General features: G+C 36.5%; 1 protein-coding gene across 1 annotated transcript; it reads left to right on the plus strand.

Annotated features, from left to right (window-relative positions):
- The first annotated feature begins 9781 nt into the window (after positions 1-9781).
- LOC129266161 (large ribosomal subunit protein mL41-like) lies at positions 9782-20662 on the plus strand. The gene is made up of 4 exons (XM_064103882.1): positions 9782-9975; positions 13626-13661; positions 15095-15159; positions 17265-20662. Exons 1-4 carry the CDS (start codon positions 9876-9878, stop codon positions 17430-17432), a joined length of 369 nt encoding a protein of 122 aa, XP_063959952.1. The 5' UTR covers positions 9782-9875; the 3' UTR covers positions 17433-20662.

Consider the following 20662-nt stretch of genomic DNA (forward strand, 5'->3'; position numbering starts at 1 on the left):
GTGTGGGACGAGGGACCAGTCAGTTTAGAGTGGGATTTAGATCTTTCGAGAGTGCTTTATAGCTCCTTCTGGAGTGAAGAGTATATAGTTTTAGACATTTTCACTCCAAAAAGAGGTAAATCCACTCTCAAAAGATGTAAATCCCACTCCAAAACGACTGGTCCCTCGTACCACTCTTAGAGGAGTGTGATTAGGAGCCAGATTAGCTCTTTTTGCATTTACAATACAGTATCTCTAGGTTGTGTGATCATACATACGTTAAAATGATTAAATTTCAATATAATAAATTATTACTTACCATTAGCTGTTCCCTGTGCTACAACTAGAAAACTGTAATGAGTGTAGTAAAATAGAAAATTACTCAGATATAAATAGAGAATATGTTGGTAAAATTGTTCTTGACTTTTCACACAAGTTTATGGAACACAATTTTATGGGGACCGTTTTCACAATGGATAGACAATGATTTTTTTTTTGAGATTTTAATTTTGCTTGGAAATTATAGATATATATATATATATATATTTAACAAGTTCACACCTAGTTACCAATAATGCATATAGCATTTCCATTTATTTGAATACAGGATAAAAGAGCACTGTCTATTAAATGCCGTGCTCATGGGCATAGCTGCCGCGGCCGGGGATCGAACCCCCCGACTTTGATGTCGATGTTTATCCGATACTCTAAAATATATTGGGTAAAAGTGCTTCATGAAGGTAATTATGTGTCCAACCAAAATTGGGCATTTCTTTTCATCCAGTGTTATGAAAATTGTGCACATTCTAAAGTAATAGCTGCTTATTATTTAACCTTACAGGACAATATGCTTCCCGCATTGGGTAAGATACTGCCCAAAATTCGTTGGACACATAATTACCCTCGTGGTGGTAACAAAAATCACCCAATGTTTTTTTTTACAGTAGACAGTTACCACATTTATCGTGCTTCTCATTAGCCAATCATATTCAAGGAAAGTTATAAGAGCCGACAACTTGTCAGACAAGAAAATGTTCATTAAACGCCCTCTTAGGGGAGTGTTTCATCAACCTTTTATCCGAAAAGTTTTCAGGTTTGACAATTCTTTGATTTGATAGGCCAAGAAGTACTGACACTATAGTTGTACATGACAAGTATTGCAGTGTATGACGTCAGACACGTCCTTCATCAAACTTTTTCCCGGTGTCTCACAATTCTCAATTTATCGTTCATTTTGATACTCGTAAGTGTCACATAGGTATATGTGGAGCGTTTTGGCCCAGTGGATTAGTCTCCGGACTTTGAAACAGAGGGTCGTGGGTTCGAATCCCAGCCATGGCGTAATTTCCTTCAGCAAGAAACTGATCCACAATGTGCTGCACTCAACCCAGGTGAGGTAAATGGGTACCGGTAGGAAGTATTTCCTTAAAAAGCTGTGTGCGCTGTGAACGCCTAGCTTAGCCGGGTAATATAGGAGCGCCTTGAGCACCTAACAAGGTGGATATGTGCGCAATATAAATACCCTATATTATATTATAGCATCGTTTGATTAACGTAACTTACAAGTAGCCCTATAAAAAGCACACTGACCTGTCTTCTTTCAATGGACATGAGGCATTAATTTCATTTCTAGCTTGTAAGAAATTTTGAACGAAAACAATCGCATGTGCCCAGACCTGGAACTTACCCTTTTTCACGCCTGTATGCAAAAGTAGTTACATTATATAAAAATGTTTATAAGAATAGCATAAAATTTAAACCAATGAACATTATAGGGAGAAAACAAGAACTGATCGAAATTAATTGTGATCTAAATAACATTGAAACATCAAATTAACATTAATTATTCAATTAATTAATTAGCATTAACATTAAATGATTAAATAATTAATTGCGGCAAAAAAAAATTCATTCTGCTTTATAAATGTATGTATTAATTTAATGAGTTTTATTCCGGGGTTGTTTTTTTTTTCAAATAATCTGCTTATAATGACAATCCTTCTCCTGCAAACTGTAAATGTAAATGTTAAATTTTCTTTATTGGTAGTAGATCATACTTGTTTAGAATAATAATTTACTTACCCAGTTTAGAATCAATTACCAATATATTGTGTTTGTTACGTAATGAAAATTGTATTGTATACGAACGTTATGAATGCAGAAGAAAAAAAATCAAATCAAATCAAATCAAATCTAGATCCAGTAAAAGCATGAAAAGGAAAGGCTAAGAGGAAAGAAAGGAACAATTACTGTGTCTGCAGCGATACAATGCTCTAAATATATAGGTACACCAATTTCAATTTAGTTCAATTTATTTACATTCTCAATAAAAAAAATATATGAAAAACATACATAAAATACATAAGTAAAACATAGTCTCAACATACAAAAAAAACAAATTTATGAGAATGAGAGGCAAACAAAAAAGAGCAGATATCCTTATTGAACGTTGACCCAACATCTAAAACAAAAAATATGAATATTAAAAAAAAACAGATAACATAAATGAAAACAAATATTAACACGTACATTCAAAATAGCGTAATTATACTGTTTTGTAAGCAAATTAAAAATACAAACTAAAAAGAACGTTTGAATGAATTGAGGGTTCGGCATGTTTTGAAAGAATGCGGTAAATTATTCCAAAGAACAGGTCTTTGAAAAAAAAATAAAGCTGGCATCACGAAAATATTATACAATTTTATACTTTGAAGGTTTTTAAAAGTAGTAAGCTAAAACATTTTCAATTCCAATGTTACCAAGATTGTGGACAGAAAAACCTCACCCTTTATTTCCGAAGATTAAAGATAAGAAAAGTAGATGGAGGTTGCCCGCCATGGTTTTTAGCTCTTTCCGTTTTCTCGAACTTCGAAATTACTTTTCCTGTCGAAAATAAATCAATCCGTCCTCGTTTGAATTCCGTTGCCTGTTGCTAGCTAGTGTTGAAACTTCACGCTTGCTTGCTAAGACAGCAAGTGACAAAAACCTCTAACGGCGCACTGATTTAAGTGAAAAGTGAAAAGTCTGTCCTCAATGAGCCAGTTCGGAGTTCCATTCTGCGCATGATCAGAAGGTAATTTGTACTTTAGAGAAATGGCAGTGCACATGTAATATTTAATGAGATTAGCACCAACTTTGATGTCTTGATTATATATATATTCTTTTGAATTTGGTTTTTCATTAGATCCACAAAAACAACAATGCGTTCATTAGGGGCTAGTAGGGGGTGGGGCTACATTGTACAACATGCTATAATAAGCATTCAAAGTAGAAATGCAAAAAAAAATACCTTCATCTATAGAGTGTTCATTGTGTGCTATTTTACCGCCCTTTCACACGGTAAGAAAATCGTAATTTAAATGTTGATTCCAGTGAAAAATAAGGCTAAATGATTAATGACGAATTTTCAGCACGTGTGGAACCAAACTAGTATTACGAACGCTAATCACAATCACGAAGTCAAATTCTACTCCGGAGGTGAACACCAGTTAAGTTTCACTCAAATTACGGTACGAATTTTACGTGTGAAAGGCTTGACCTCCAAAACATCATTTTTTTTGGGGGGGCGGAGCTAACGTGTCCTTTCAAGCACTTCCGGAGATAAAACAATTGTCATGCACTCCTCTTAGATTGTATTTGCGATGCAGTGCTTTGATTGACAAGTCACCAAGGACACATACCGCATTCACTCGGGAATTTGAAATCAAATTACAGTTTTCGAGTGAGCGTGTGAAAAGGTCCGATGATTCTGAAGACGAATTGCAATTATCAATACAATGATGATTCAAGATTCACGTGTGAAAAAGCCCTATCACCTGGTCCATGCAATTTCTGCACCCTGCTATGTAAGGCATGCTTACGTAATACCTTGCTTTGAAATATGCCTATCATAATCATGAAAGGTCATTTGACCGAAATTGCCCATGAGGTAACTCCGGACTGGTCTATTCCTTGTCAAGATGGTGCAGCTCCCTGAGCGCAAGGGTTCAGGGCGCGGAGGCGGGCCGCGCCTCCTCCCCCTTCAGTTTCATCATCCTCACGACACATGCCCTGTTTTTTTAGTAGGCTTTTGAATTCTTAGATATCTGAGAAATTCGTTATTTTTAGGTTTAATCAAACTAGGTTTACAAAGATGTAAAAATATTGCAGGCTACCAAGATAACCCCCCCCCCCCCCGCCCTTGAAAAGGAACTGATACAAGGGCTCCGTAACACAAAGGTTTGCGAATACTCGTTAATTTAAAAGAACGGTTCTGATTAGCTCCTTATCAGTTTACTGAGCAGAATGCGAATGCAACGACGATCTTGATATGCCATTTCATTAAAGCAATTAATTGCTAATACCTTGGTCACATTTGCTCTACGGCGGCCGTACGGCGAGTTGAAAACAGCCGTTTTAACATTTTTGTACCAGCTGCATATAGGTGGTTTGAATTGAAATTAACAAAACGGCTGTTTTTGACTCGCCGTACGGCCGCCGTAGAGCAAATGTGACCAAGGTATAACCTTCGTGTTACGTGGCCCAGAATTGTCTTCTTCAATAGTGTCGTGTGCAAAAAAAGTATCATCGGCAACTAGTATCGTGTGCAAACAATTTTACCTTCGTCTGCACTTCTAACGGCGTTTTTTTTTGTATTTCTTTGTCTACATTTTTTAATCTCTTAATCCCTGCAATGCTTGTCACATTGCAGTGTATACCGAATATGCTGCAATTTTACTCTTTTATGTAAAAATTCAATATCAATTCCCTGCGTCAAAGTAAAGCTAAATTTGACAATCATTTCATTCTCTTCAGCCTCAGACACTCAGATAGGAAATATGGTGCACGTTTCCCTTGGGACCACTGTCATTTATAAGGTGGACACCATTTTCGTACATGGAAGTTCAAAATGGACCATAACAACGACGCGGAAGTAACCTATTGTAATGATTATAAATAACCCAATAATGCAATGATTACCATATTTACCGTTAAGCACCGAGGGTGCTTTTTTATTTACTGTTATTTATATTTCTGCAGCTTTTGCAATGGTAATGTTTATCTATATTTCCAGTACATCTCTATTTCCTTTGATAATTATATTTGGGCCCCAAAGAAAGAAAATTTATTTTTTCAACAGTGATCAGGACATATTTATTTCGAAATTTGTATCATATTTCACCTTTTTTGTTGTTGTTATTTTCTTAGTCGTGATTTTATTCTGGGGGATAGACTCCTATAGCCCCCCCCCCCCATCCGTACGCCAGTGCGATTTATCATGGGTTATATTTAAATTTTTCATACATAATGATAGATACAAGCGATTGGCCCCACGATCTATTTGTATGCTTACTGTAACGGGAACCGGGGGGGGGGTTTCACAAAGATTTCAGTGTGACTTATGGCTCTGTCAAGTCGTTCCGTGCAAGACGTGACTTGCGGGTATCTTTTTGAAACAACCCCCCCCCCCCCGGTTGCTTTATGTTGGACAGTTTTAAACCTGCGAGTGAAGCCATCGAAGAAATCAAGCAATCACATTATCATGTTAATAAGGTTCTGAACTCAAGCGGCAAAGATAAAGTCCTCTAATTAAAATATTCCATGAACTACAGTTGAAAATATTCCATGAAATACAGTAATTCAGGTAATTCAATGATAACGAGGAGAAATAATACAAAAAAGTGAAATTACATTATCATGCAATGTTCATGCTGTAAGGTCATGTAGATTGAACTTAAACTTGTATTAATGAAAATATATAAAAATTTTAGTATTAAAATAGCTTGGGCGGTGTCCAGCGCCCCACCCGCGAATCAGTATGCCTGTATACTGTCTAAGTGCATTTAATGTGAACTATAAAGGGGGCCGCGGAAACGGGGAAGGGGGCGAGCTGGTTGGACTTATATAGCCCCCCCCCCCCTTTGTTTCTAAAACCGTGTACAAAAACGTAAAATGACCATCAGAACTGATTGTGATTTCTTGTATGGACATCCGTCCCCCACTTTAAAAACCGTTCCGCGGCCCCTGAACTACTGTAATAGTGGAAGCCCGGGGGGGGGGGGCACTCAGTATATAATGCATAGTGGGTATGTGCCGCGGAGGGGACCCCCATTTTTACACTCAAATTTCCGTTCCAAGTCATAGCATTTTTGTCTTATTGAGAAAAAGAACAAAGAAAGCCGCTCCAAAGCATAGCATTTTCTTCTTATCGAGAAAAAAGAAGAAAGAAATCCGCTCCAAAGCTTCGCATATTTTCCGTTACGAAGTTCCGGTCGCAATTTTGGTGAAAAGCGGCCGCAGAGCGCTGTCCGACCGTCGCCTCTGCGCTAGCGCACCCGGCAGTCGTGCCGCCGGGCTAGCTGCATGCACGTTCCATAGGGATGCATACGCACTCACACGCAGGCGACCCGTTCCAAGGACCCCCGTTTTCACAAACATTTGTAGTTCCGAAGCCGTTTCGATTACCTCCTTTTTACAATAAGCCCGCTCCAAAGCCCCCGTTTTTTGTCTCGCCCGCGGCACATACCCACTACTTTTTTGGTCGAGTGCCCCCCCCCCCTGGGAGTGGAAGGGTGATTTTTTTTTCCAGGATAGGTTAAGTCGAAGTTTTAGAATAACATAAGCCCTACTAAAAGTCTCAATCTATCACGGCGCTAGCTAAAACGGCCTCTACCTTCATGAATTTAAAAAAAAATAATTAATAATTACCCTTATCCCCGAACTGACGCCATGCCTATTATAAAGAGTAATACTGATAATTATGGGAATACTCGTGTAATACGTGTACATCCGTATAGGATGCAATACAATCCGCTCTTAAATGAGTCGAATGTTGATTTGAAGTGGATATCCGGCATTGAAACCGAGTAACGATCCGACTCAAGAGGGTGAAAATACAGGTACCGGGATTCACGTTTCCACTTGTTTCATTTTTTGGTTTATTCCCTTTTCTGCATGGTTAACAAAAACTTGAATGGCTTTCAAACCAACCTTGGCCGTTTATTGGCAGTGAAAGGGTCTTGAACTGTTGCTCACGACAATAATGGTTTCATGCGTTCATGTTGTATTTATTTATTTATTTTTAAAGTATTTTCTCCATGGGGGCCTATATCTTTATTGAATTTGAATTGAAATTGTTTATTATGTAATACAGTTTTTCTTTGCTGATTTTTTTAACGCAGAAATTAACTAAGTGCACATATTTCGTAAAGTGTTCAAGAATAGCTAACTCCCTTTATTCATTCCGTTTTCAAGGTCATCGGCTATTTAGATGGGCCTTATACTCATTCATTCATAGTAAATTTAAATCATCTATCAAATTCTGATTTATGTACATGTACTCTCTTAAAAGAAAATGTTCCTCTCTTTCCACGGGAAAGGGAGGGGGTCAGCGCTGTGGGACAAGGATCGTCGTTTGACTGATTTTGCTGAGCTCAGTTGCAAAAGGGGTTTTTCAACAAATTTGATTTTTTTTTTTTTTTTTTTTGGGGGGGGGGGTCTCAATATATACTAGAATTTTAGTAGCTCTATAAGATGATACCAAAGAAACGTTGAATTTCCCATCAAATAAGTGGACACTTGAAATGGCAAAGAAAAAGCCCCTTTTTTCAAAAGGTGTTAGGTCCATTTCAGTTAGGTTGCAAAAGGGGTAATAGATTCACAAAGAATTTTTTGGGGTAAAATAATTTTTTTTTTATGAAGATAGGTACATTTCTTAAGCCAATTTTATGTTCACATTGTAGGGTATCATGAAAATTTAGTTTCCCCTATTCTTAGTAAGAATATTGCAAAATGGGAGAATAAAAAAAATGATTTTTTTTTTGCAACCAAACTATTCTGAAGAGCTCATTAATTTTGTCAAAAGGGGTGGGATCCATTTTTCATAAACTGTATTGTTTTCTGTCTCAATTCTATAGATTTTTAGTCGCTCTGATGATACCAAAGAAAATTTGAAAGTCACATTAAAACGTGAATAAAAGTGCCAAAAGAGATTGGATTAATTTCAGTTTGCTTGCAAAAGGGGTTAGGTCCACAATGATAATTTTTGAAAAAATATACATATAAAAAAAATTGAAGACAGGTAGATTTCTTTTATACCCAATTTTATGTTCACATGATAGGGTAGTACATCGTGACAATTTAAAGAGTAATATTGCAATAAGTGAAAATAAAAAAACATGATTTTTCTCGAAATGGTCCAAAGTGGACCTTTTGCAACCAAACTCTTCATTTATATAGTGCGTCATATGTCTATCAAAGATGTCAAACTTGGCGCAGTTTAGCAGTTATAATAATAATAATAATAATATACAAAATTTATAGAGCGCTTTATACAAAAGTTTCAAAGCGCTAAGAAAGAAGGGGGAAAATACAAGATATCTCAGAAAAAGATCAACAAAGGAACTAAAAGTGAAAACAAAATTACGAAAAATTAATTATACCTGCAAATAAAGAGATAATCGGTGAATACACAACTTAAATATATTGGGTCGATAATCATGTAAAAAAACTATGTAAATTTAAATTATCCTAATAACTAAGCGTACAATTCGACTTAAAAAATCTGAACACAATATGATAATGCCAATTAACTAAGGGGGATAATTTCATACAGAACAAAACAAGCGAAAAATAGGCAAGTGAAACTTATTAAAAGAGGTGGGTTTTAAGGAGGGACTTAAACAGTTCTAACGATGATGCCTCACGTACTTAAAGGGGAGATTGTTCCAGAGCTTCGGGGCAATAACTGAGAAGGATCTGTCACCGTAGTTGGTTTTAGTTCTTGGTCCGGGCAGCAGTTGAAGATGTGCAGTGGTGTGGGAGCGGAGTTATGAGAGAGAGGTGAAGGGTATATTGTGGAGAGGGGAAAAATAAAGAGAGAATTATCCATATAATAAATAACGCAGATTTTCGCAGGGCACCTACAAAAAGGTCTTATTTTGTTTTCAATATCAAAACACTCTAAATTAAAGAATTGTTGGCCTATACGATTAGATGTTCAGCTTGGATACATACAAGCTTTACAATCGACCTTGCAATCCCCTTTGTCTCTCAATTATATAAAGGTTTTCAAATTTGCCTCTCACTCGCCAGGCAAACTTTTTTTAGTTACCACTGAAGAGAAACATCATCTCTTGCTATAAAGATGTTTTTATTGGTCCAAAACTAAAGATTTATTTCACAAGTGAAATTCAATATAATTCAATACACACAAAATAATGTCGTGGCTGTACGCAAAAAAAAATTATCAGGGGGACTTGCAAGTGAGGGAATAATTAGTGACTGAGCTTTTGCTAAAGCGACAGTGGATAATTTTGTGAAAACTTTCATTAAAATAGTTGCCCCCTGCCCCCCCCCCCCCCATTGCGTACGGCCATATACAAGTTCAAAAGAATGAAGACTTAAAACATTTGAATATCTGAATGGCTACCCAAAGATGGATACTAGATTTTTCATTCATCAATGAAGTTAACTGCTGTAGGCCTACTTATTGGGAAATATTGATATTTTTGTATTGGCCTACTAGAACAGTCAGGAGCCGCGGAATCGGAGCTAGGCGGGGTCTAGCTGGGTCTTCAACCCTTACACATTCATTAGGTGTTTACAAAAACGTAAAATGACCATCTGATAGATGGCCTTCTCTTCTTTAATTCAACTTATTGTACTGTCTATGTTGATCTTTATAGGCCTACATGTTCTTAAATTGTGATATAATAACTATGGAAAATGATGATCTCCATGGTATTTTTTGCATTCGACGAGTCCGGTTGCTTTGGGGTTCGAATTTAGCCTGGGTGATGTGTATAGACCTCTGAGTTTACTGCGCTTGCGCGCAATGACATAAGTTATGCCCCACGTACCGAAAATTGTGTCGGCTCCTTCATCAACTCATATCGTGGGAAGTTTCCGACATAAAAATGCCAGTTTTAAGAAATTTACTTCGTGGTTTTACTAGAGGGGCCAACAGACACAAGGAGATGACGAGTAAACGCGGAAATAAGAATTTTCATCCTAACAGTAAGAACGAAACTGTATTTTTTCACATTTCTTCAAAACGCGTAAATTCAAATCCAAATTCCATTTCCAATTTCAAGTACCGTATGGGCACTAGTATTCAACCCGGCATAATTCAAAGATTTTGACATATTCCCCAAAATATTTAGAAATAGGGAATTTATCTTAATTTCATACCTTTGTTATTTCCAGGGTAATCTGTTGTCGGTATTTTCTTTATCAATCTGTCGACTGTATGCACGGAGGATCGAATTATGCGGCGATGGCCTTTTTTTGCACTGAATGGTACTAGTATTCAACCTAGTGAGGATTGATAGCAAATTTCAAAAGGGTTTAGATTGCTAAATTAGATCTAGATCTATGTAAGTCTCTGGCTTTGATTAATTCCCTGTTTGGTCTCATCTCAAATGGTCTAGTCCTTAGTCGGATGGGACAAGGGCAGATTGAGAGACAGGGCCATCTTTCATCACTAGGTTGAATACTATTACTAGTACCGACGGATTGAATACTAGTACCAAAAACCGTCGCCGTAAAATTTGATCGCCTGCGCACGCAGTTGACGGGTTGAAGAAAAAAATAACGGGAAAAGAATAACCAGCATTTGCTCTTGGAAATAAGACAGGTCTGAAATTCAGGAAAATTCCATATTTCTGTATATTTGAAGAAACTCTCCAAACGGGTTGAATACTAGTACCCTTACGGTAGGGCCTAGCCCTAGGCCTAGGGTGTCTGAAGCCACACTGAAAAGTGTCAGCATAAAACAGGCTGATTTAGGGGAAAATATGGCATATTTTTTGGGGGAAGTTCAGGCTACTAGAAAAATGTGATCTGAATTGATTATTAACTTGTGTTTGGCATGTATGGAAAGAGAAAATTCAGGGGCTTCTTTTTAAGTTTTGACAGTTAGGACAAGTTTATATGATCATTTTAAATAAGGATTTAGAGATAAATTGCAAACCCTTATTTTCGTGTGTGTTGAGATTGCCATTTCTCCATGCATTTTCTATGGGAAAATGAAATTTCTGTTTTGCACAATTTTTTTCACTTTGTCGCAATTTTTCATTGTGATCTGGTTTCCAAATCTTTATAAAAATCATACCATCAGATAGAGCATAAAAAATCATATTGGACTCTTTATGGACAAGTTTTTGGCATTAATAATAAATTTATAACAGCTCTCGGAAGCTAAAAATTTGGATTTGTGTGTGTCCATTTCTTAACTACTACAGTCTACACAGTCTATGGCAGAGAAATGCTGAAAATTGACCTAATTTCATTCTTCTTTTTTGCAGCCAATAATTTGATTTTTTTCAAAAATGTTACATTTCTGTCAGTCTGAAGGTCATTTCTCTTCAAATTCACAAAGAAAATATTATATTTTCTTGAAATAAGAAAAATACTTTTTTTCTCCAGACACCCTATTTCAAGTTTCAACTCGGGTTTCAACTAGGAATCAGGATCTATAACTTTAACTTTAATAAGCATGTCGAGACAAAAACAGACAAGAATCGGCTTTGTCCTTTGAATGATTTTTTTTATCGAAAGGCAGACAAGTCGAGAAAAATATTGTTGACAATTTTGACGGGCGCCTCTCCACGCCCCCGAGAAAAGAATATAAAAAGAAAGGGGAAAGGAGAAAAAAAAAGCGAAGAGAGAAAAGGGAAGAAGGGTAGGCCTATATTGTTTTTTCTATCTTCTTTGTGTCAAAAGAATAAAAACCTAAATGAGACGAGGAGACGTAGACCTCTAACGTTAGATCTACTCCTTTTTCTTCATGCATGTCGTACAAATTTTTTCTTCCGCGCAGGAAAAAATATCAAAATTGCTTTTCCAAATTTGTTTCCCCTCACCTTTTCTCTACTCGGTAAATTCTTGCCAGAAAGTATAAACTATTACATGGGTGTAAAGAGTATGAAATGTGTTATTTTTTTAAATTGCATTGTCACAAAACTTCGGCTCTTCTGTTTGGAGCGGGTAAACATGACCAATCCCTAAAATGCTAAATGCTATTTCTTCCGCTTTTCAGCAAGCAATTTTTGTCAAAGTATCTAAAGGGGGAGGCAATAATTTGTGCCGTGCTCTATGCAAAAAAGTATGTACGATATGACACTTCATTCTATATCGCTGCACATCCATCTCCCCTCTTGTTTTGCGCCATTGATTTCAAATTCTGAATATCATTGAAATTTCTTAATCATACAAAAGGAAGCGAGAAATGAGCGAAATTACAAATTTTTTTCTTCCAAAATAGATCAAAGAGGTTTCTGTGCTTTTAAACTCTTTGTTCTTCGTAATTGAGTTAGAGGCCTATAATCCAAGAAATAATAGAGCAGGTTGAAATTAAAGTTTCCTAGAAATTTGTAAAATTCAGAGCTTCAACGCCATTCGCGGGAAGGAATATTTCCTCCCTGCATATACCCGCACTCTGTTTTGCGAGTTAAAGAAATTTATGTCGCTAAAGCTTTTACAAACAAATCTGATGTGATAAAAATAGGCATTTTTTTCTGTTCTCAATTTTTATAAAAGGTTTTGTGCGGTAAGGTGAATTTATTAAATTATTTCAAAATCTTCCCATTTTCGGGCACCCATAATTTCTTCCAAAAACATTTTGTCATCACAGCAAGTCAATTGAAATTGAGTTCATAAGGGTACTAGAGATGTCTTCTTTTTATTTGAATTTTATAAGATATCACAAACTTCTCGCTTCGCGCGGGAGGGGGTAAGAAGTATTATTTCAAATTCCTCATCTTTTTCCACTTTTGGGCGCCTATTTTTTTTTCGAAAACAAGTTTTTTCATCACAGCAGGTTAATTGAATTTGAGTTGATAAGGGTGTTAGAGACGCCTTCGTTTGATTTGAATTTGAGATATCAAAAACTCCCTGCACCCTCCCCCCTAGGGAGTGCGCTCTGTAAGTGTTGGCACCACGCTTCACATGCACTTACTGCCCCCTCCAAAGTTAAATCCTGGCTATGCGGTTTGGACAGTTTGCTAAAAATACATTGGCCTTAATAATTCTTATTGTGTAATATTATCACCTCTCTAAGTCTAACGTTATTAAGACTAACGTTATGTGAAAACGTTAAGTTTCTTGGCCACCTAGCCTGGAGGCTCTTATAATTAAAGTGATTCCACTGGCACTGACGTGCTTATTGCATTGTTTTTGTAGGAACTGCATTGCTGCAAGAAAATTTGCAGATGACGACATGGTTATTATAGGCACGCTTCCATATTGGCTTTTGAGTTTTATCATAGTGGAAATCAATTTTGTTATATCACGAGCTGATCAGTCTGCGGGATCATCAAAATGCTGCATTGTTTAATTGTCTGTCTGGCTATATCAACCCAATGGCAATGATTATACAATTATAATGAAATAAAATGGTTTATATTTCAGGTCATTTTATCCAATCATTTTGATAGTTCTATGCAGGATCAGGAATAATTGAAAAAAAAACATGCTCTTATCCATAGCTTTAGGAGAACTTACATAGGCTTTGAAATGAATATGATTTAATCAATTATTATGTTTGATTGAAAATTCTGTAAAAATAGTTGACTTTGTATTTTTGGAGGGATTTTGCTGATAGAAAATAAAGGAAAAAAAAATCTAAATCTTAATCTTTTCATTCTTCCCCATTTTCCTTCCAACAGCCTCTCGCATACAGCCCACTGGATATGGTGTCAGAAGTAAGTAAACAAACTATATAGCTTGAAATATTTGGAAATACATAAGAGTATACAGACAATTTTGAAGGTAAATTCCAGTTGTGGTAACGATATCAAAATGAGTTCGTACAGAATCCAATGAAATGACCACCAAAGTGTCTGTTTGTATAAATAAAACATATGTGCCAAAGGATTCTGGAAGAAATTGTGTAATTGCTGAGAAATCAGCAAATAAGCACAGGATTTGGGTCGAGCGTCGGGCCGACATTCAAAGCAATAATAATACACTGTCCCACGTGCGCTTATCTGTGTTAGTGATCTTCAGCGTGAACATTTTTCAGCGTAGATTTCAAGATTTCACAAAGTTTAGTTTATGTAACTGTACCAGATCCAGATCCTCGACGATATACTGACAATTAAGCCTGGTTTTACAGACTTTCTCATGAAATCAGTGTTTACTGCAACTACTGGCATTTCTCTTTAATCCTCATCACATCCCAAATCACCCCTAGAAAGGGCACTTTAAAGGTTTCATAGTAAATGGCTCCGATAGAGACTTCAATATGAGAAGCAGACACGATGATAAAAAACTTTGCAAACATAATTAACTCTTGAATGTATGTGTCAGGAATTCCAAAGTTTGTGGTCTAGTTACAATGTAAACATAGGCAATGGTCTAACTCTCTCTGCTAAAATCATGCGTACGGTAGCCAGAAACATCAGATAGGCCTACCTGTGTATGTTGTTTGCATTGTTTACACATATTTCTTACATGAATGTTTACTATGTTCTTTCTCCATGTTTTTATGGATAAAAATATTCTAGTTTTTATTCCCAGACAGTCACAAATTATTTCAAGTGTCAAATGAGCTCATAAAGTGAGCTTGTACTTCACAGGCATGAATCATGCTATTCAAGAGGGGGGGGGGGGGGGGGTGGTGGAACAATAGATCACCCCCCCCCCCCCCCGAGCAACAGGTGTGACGCAAGGATTTACGCCAGTGGTGTACTTTCAGGCCCGTTTTCTGAATTCAGGCTTAATTTAAACTCTGGTTTTAAGTTGTGGTTTAACTATGGAAAGCCAGTTGTAACATAAATCTGTAACAATAAAGGTTCAATGTATCAGCTCATTTGACTCCCAAAACATTTACTGCCTGGGAAGGGTAAGTATGACAGTTTTCTTCACCATTAAAGAATTAGTAAAGAACACAGTAAACATGTGAAGCATTCAATGTGAACAAAATTTTGAAACGTTTGGCTTCCCATAATCTTAGCACAGAGTTAGACCATGGTTTAAGTTAAACCTGACTTCAGAATACGGGCCTTAGAGATTTGTGTCACAACTGGCTGACCATAATTAAACCGCAACTTTAGACAAGAGTTTGAATTATACCCAAGTACAGAATACAGGCCTATTTTCATGTTGTTGTTTTGTTCTTTTTTCATCTTAACAGCTACTTGGAGGAATGTAAAAGAAATGATTCCAGAGATTGTGGTGCCCAGTCTAGACGATTTCCCGGTAATAATGCTGAAAAACAACTTTATTTACTGTACATCATCATCATCACTAGTGTATCCAGCATCAGCTCTGACAAAGAATTAATGTATGGGCCCATGCACAAGCATAATAGAGTCACTATTGTCCCCCAGAAAATGGGGCCCATGAAATGCTTTGTAGGATCTGATGCTGGATGCCGTTGCCTGATCATATTAATCACATTTCATAACAAAATTGATATTTTTTTTTTAGAACTGTTCACCGCATGATTGAAAAATATTGATGAATAAGGTGGCAAATGGCACTCTGTAAAAGTGCAGCCAAAGTTAGCCTAGGATAAAATCATACCACTGCTATAAGATTAACAACCATTACTTTGAGGAAAAAAAAGTCTGTTAGTAATTGAAACAGGTTAGCACAAAATTTCTGCCTTTGACTATAACGTAGGAAAATAGTCTTGTAAAAACGAAATCATCTGGTTGTAGGTTTTTACAAAATACAGGGCGTAGATGAGTGTTTCATAATACTCTATTTTACTTACTCTACGCACAACTTTCTTCAAGACGGACGGTTTTTGTAAGTCATAATTAAACCTTTGTTTGAAACATGTAATTTTTTTTGTATGGATGGTTATTTTTTTAATGAGAGGAACCATAGGATTAGTTATAAAACCTATACTATTGTACACATAATTTTTATTGGGTGTTAATATAATTAATCATACTCTGTACTCATGTTCAAAATCCTAACTCCTAATCCTAATCATAAGTCATTTCCAATTTCATAATTAAACCTTTGTTTGAAACATGTAATTTTTTTTGTATGGATGGTTATTTTTTAATGAGAGGAACCATAGGATTAGTTATAAAACCTATACTATTGTACACATAATTTTTATTGGGTGTTAATATAATTAATCATACTCTGTACTCATGTTCAAAATCCTAACTCCTAATCCTAATCATAAGTCATTTCCAATTTCAGAGTAGCTGATATTGCAGAATGTGCGCATAAAATTACCTGCAAAAATAAATAGTGTCCCACCAAGTTTTACTTCTCAAGCATCACACCTGAGAATTTATTGTCAATGTTATACCAACGTGATGTCCATGTAATGGTGGTAAAACTTTGTATTTGTTCTGCAGCAGATGATGTCCAATCATAGTTAATAGTAATTCAGCTGGAAATTGGGGATGTTTAAAGGGATGGTCCGGGCTGAAAGTATTTATAGCTTAATAAATAGAGTAGAATTCACTGAGCAAAATGCCCAAAATTTCATCAAAATCGGATAACAAATAACAAAGTTATTGAATTTTAAAGTTAAGCAATACTTGGGGAAAACAGTCGTCATGAATATTCATTAGGTGGGCTGATGATGTCACATCTCCACTTGTTCTTTTGTATTTTATTATACGAAATGAGGTTCATTCAAATTTTGTCCTCCAAGAAGTAGAAAAATTGGAATGACAACTGATTTAGTGCATCTTATTTCATTATAAGGGAGACATATTATTCACACAAGTATGAAATAATGAAAAAATTATGATTTTATGTAATAACATAAGAAAACAAAAATATTGCTAAACTTTAAAATTCAATAACTTAATTATTTTTTATCCGATTTTGATGAAATTTTCGGCATTTTGCTCAGTGAATTCTACTCTATGTATTAAGATATAAATATTTTCAGCCCAGACCATCCCTTTAAACATCCCCAATTTCCAGCTGAATTACTATTAACTATGATTGGACCTCATCTTTAAATTGACACATCAAAACTCAACCCCATTTCAAATGATATTCTCTGTGAAATGAAAATGCCGATACCACCATTACATGGACATCACACGATTTTGTTACCCCAACCCCATGGAATGACACATATACATACAGAAAAACTGTCCTTGTAACTATTTCACCAATAGTTTTTCATGTTCATATTGCTTTCAATCCTGTTATTTTCCTAATCCTAAGTCATAACACAATTTCAAAGTAGCTTATAAATATTGTTGAATGCGCTCTCTGCTGTTAAATATGGTATACATACAGGAAGACTGTCTTTGTATTGATCTCACCAATAATGTTTCGTGTTCATATTTATTTTAATCCTATTATTTTCCTTGCAGCTGAAGGCTTACGTGTCCTACAAGTGCCCGGACACACAGCAAGACCCTATCACCCCCCGCGACATCTTCGACAAGTGTGTAGCCCCTAAGGTGCTTGAAGATTTGGAGAGCGGTAAATACGATAGTGAAAAATTGTTGTCATCGCCGGCGAGTGAGGGCAAGTCATGACAGCCTGATAGCTGATGAATAGACAGTTTAAGTTATGCCTGGCTTGAAGGCTTGTAATCATAGAGAGTGGAGCTGTCTTTAAATTATTGTTCTTAGAGACATACCATAATTACAGAGAGAAAAGAAAAGGAATCGGAGCATTTGTATCGTTCACAAATTCTCCTTGGAGGACTGGCTGATACCTAGTCTGCAGGCACAGACCCGGATTGAAACTTTGATCAACAAGTGGGTCTTCAGACAAAGACTATCGCATATAAAAATTGCTGTTTCAATTCAGGCATTCAGTCCATAAGGCATTATTATAGTCTTGCACATTCAGACCCTTAACTTCAGTGAAAGGTTTGCACAGCAGACTGGTTGATGCCCTTGCTTATACAGTTGTAATATCCAAAGAGGATTTAACTTTTGAAAGAGTATGCAATGACAGTCCCACATTTTGTTCCTCAGAATCTATATGTGGTACATGTATTTATTCTAATTGATTCAAACTTCAAGGCCCCCTTTCCTGCTGTAAAATCTGTTAAGGTGTACTTTTTATTAAATGGCATTTAAAAAAAAATAAACCCCTTTTCTATGAGAAAACCTCCTTTATTACAAATGTATTAATATGGTATAAGAAAGCTTCAAGCGGATATACTTTCTCTTGTTCCTTGGGACAGAATAAGAATGTTTATGGCCACTGGAATTTGTTGTGGATGGACTTTGAACACAATTTCCAGGGTTCAAACCCCACCGTGATGCTTATGTCCTTTGGAAAGACAGTATACAAATAGCGAATAGGCATGAGTGCAATGGTGCGAGATTTCGCATCAGGTGACCGTGAAAGAAAGATGCTCTATTCAATGAGGCGTTAGCCGAGTTGAATAGAGTGTTTCTTCCTTTCACCGAATGCGAAATCTCACACCATTGCACGAATAAGAATATTCGCTATTTGTGTTGTACAACGCCTTGGAGTTTAGCGAAAATATGAAAAAACTAGTTTTTCCCTGCAGTAATCTATGAAAAGTGAGCAAAAAAATTGAAAGCGAAAACCAAAATCCCACAAGCGCACATGACCTTGGGCAGCCTTGCGCATTGAGCCAGCAGCCTATTCGCGCATTGCACCTTCATTTTTACTGAGCGCAGTGAATTAAATCGTATTGTGACGTCGCCAATGTTTGACATTCAACCTCCCACTTGCTCGCGTACAACAAGCTAAGAACGCGTTGGTCCATATAATATATAACCATATAATGGTCCATAATTGATATTCTCAACCTCGGTCTAAATGGGTACCTGATATTCTTGAGCATTTTGAATGCTAGATGTGGTTTATTATTCACTTGGTATACAAGCAGTTAGTCTATTTCTCAGTCTAATAACACGTGGGCTAAACCCATTTTGTCTGTTGTACAACGCTGACTTTTAATAGCTTGTTGTATGTGAACAAATTGGAGGCTGAATGCAGTGGCGTACCTAGGATTTTCCAAAGGGGGGGCAAATTGTCCGCCAAAAAATGTGACAAGCAAAAACAAACAAAAGGTCTTCAACCACAAGTAAAGGACATTTCGCACCCGAAAAAAAATTGACAAGCAAAAAAAAAAAAGTTTTCAAGTTCAAAGGAGGGGCCACTTGTGGCTCATCAGGGATCAGTTTTGACTCGTCAGGGGGGGCAGGGATACGTCCTTTGCATGATTTGTGATTCGTCAGGGGGGGGGCAGTCTGCCCCCCCTTAGGTACGCTAGTGGCTGAATGTCAAACATTCATACCGTTGCACACGTAACGTCCATAATGTACCATTGCATGGTCAGGAACAAGATGACGTCAATATAAAAATTATGATTAAATGCATTGCGCTTAGTAAATGCAGGTACAATATGCTGGCTAAATACGCATTGCTGCTGCAGGTCAGATGCGTGTTGAGGGATTTTGATTTTTTGCTTTCTATAATTAATTTCATTGATTAACATAGGAAAAAAGAATGATTATTGTTCTTTTTTCGCTAACTTCGGAGGCATTGTACAAGACGGACAGCGAATGTACTTATTCATGCAATTGTGCGAGATTTGGCATTTGGTAAAAGAAAGAGACACTCTATTCAACTTGGCATGCCTTGTTGAATAGAGCTTCTTTCTGACGCCTTATGCAAATTCTCGCACCATCGCACTCGTGCCTATTCGCTATTTGTATACTATTAACTTGCACTTTGGTCATCACTTCAATACCCTCTTTTTCTAATTTTCATTTAGTCTATTGCCCAGATTGTCTCATTTCCACTTTGATAATTTTGCATTTTGTAAAATGAAAATTTGAATCATACGTCGTGCTTCTAACCATATATAATTAGATACAAATACTGAATGTTTATGAGTGCAATGGACAGAATACATCATGAGGTGAAAGATGAAATGATCCATTCAACGAGGCGTAGCCGAGTTTAATGGACTATTCATTTCATCTTTCACTGAATGAAGTATTTTATCCATTGCACGAATGAAAAGAGTATTCATTACTTGATTTATATGACACCTACAAATGGATCCTTTGTCATATGAAATTTATGAATTTTGATGCAAAATATGCCCATGCAGTGCAAGCTTGGTCTGTAGATAGTCTTGTACGTACAACACGTGCGCTGCAAACACGAGTGTTTTTACTTGTGGTGCCTGCGGTCTCGATGCGTGGGTGCAATAGACAAGATTGTATGGATACAAAAATTGCACGATGAATGGGTCCAAAATTGCACCTGTGAGGACTTCATTGTAAAATGGGCGGAATGATCAATAAACAAACAATAATAATAATAATAATAATAATAACATTTGTAGGGCGCTTTATACTGGTGTTTCAAAGCGCACAGGTTGGCAGATTATATTAATATACAGTCAATCGGTCAAAAAAAAAACAAAAAAAAAAAAAAAAATGATAAGGATCCATCTAGGTGTCATATAAATGGTGATAGCTCAACTTGGATATTAGACCAAATGTGTCTAGCCTTACTGGATATTAGAATGGTTTATGGGCTAAATAGCAATTTGTCCGAGTTCAGAGACAAATAAAGTCATGCGGGAGAAGATAAATGTAGATAAGCAGACAAACTGAGTGTATTTTGTATCTTACCATTAATTTTGGTTGCTCAATCTGATGAGCGAGACAATGTCTAAGCACCATGAATGCATATCAGTATGTGTACAAGTCCCATATTGTTTATTTTTACTCGAGAGGGACAAATGAAATTCAAGAAACATGTA

The sequence above is a fragment of the Lytechinus pictus genome, chromosome 8 (assembly GCF_037042905.1).
Source record: "Lytechinus pictus isolate F3 Inbred chromosome 8, Lp3.0, whole genome shotgun sequence".
Taxonomy (NCBI): domain Eukaryota; kingdom Metazoa; phylum Echinodermata; class Echinoidea; order Temnopleuroida; family Toxopneustidae; genus Lytechinus; species Lytechinus pictus.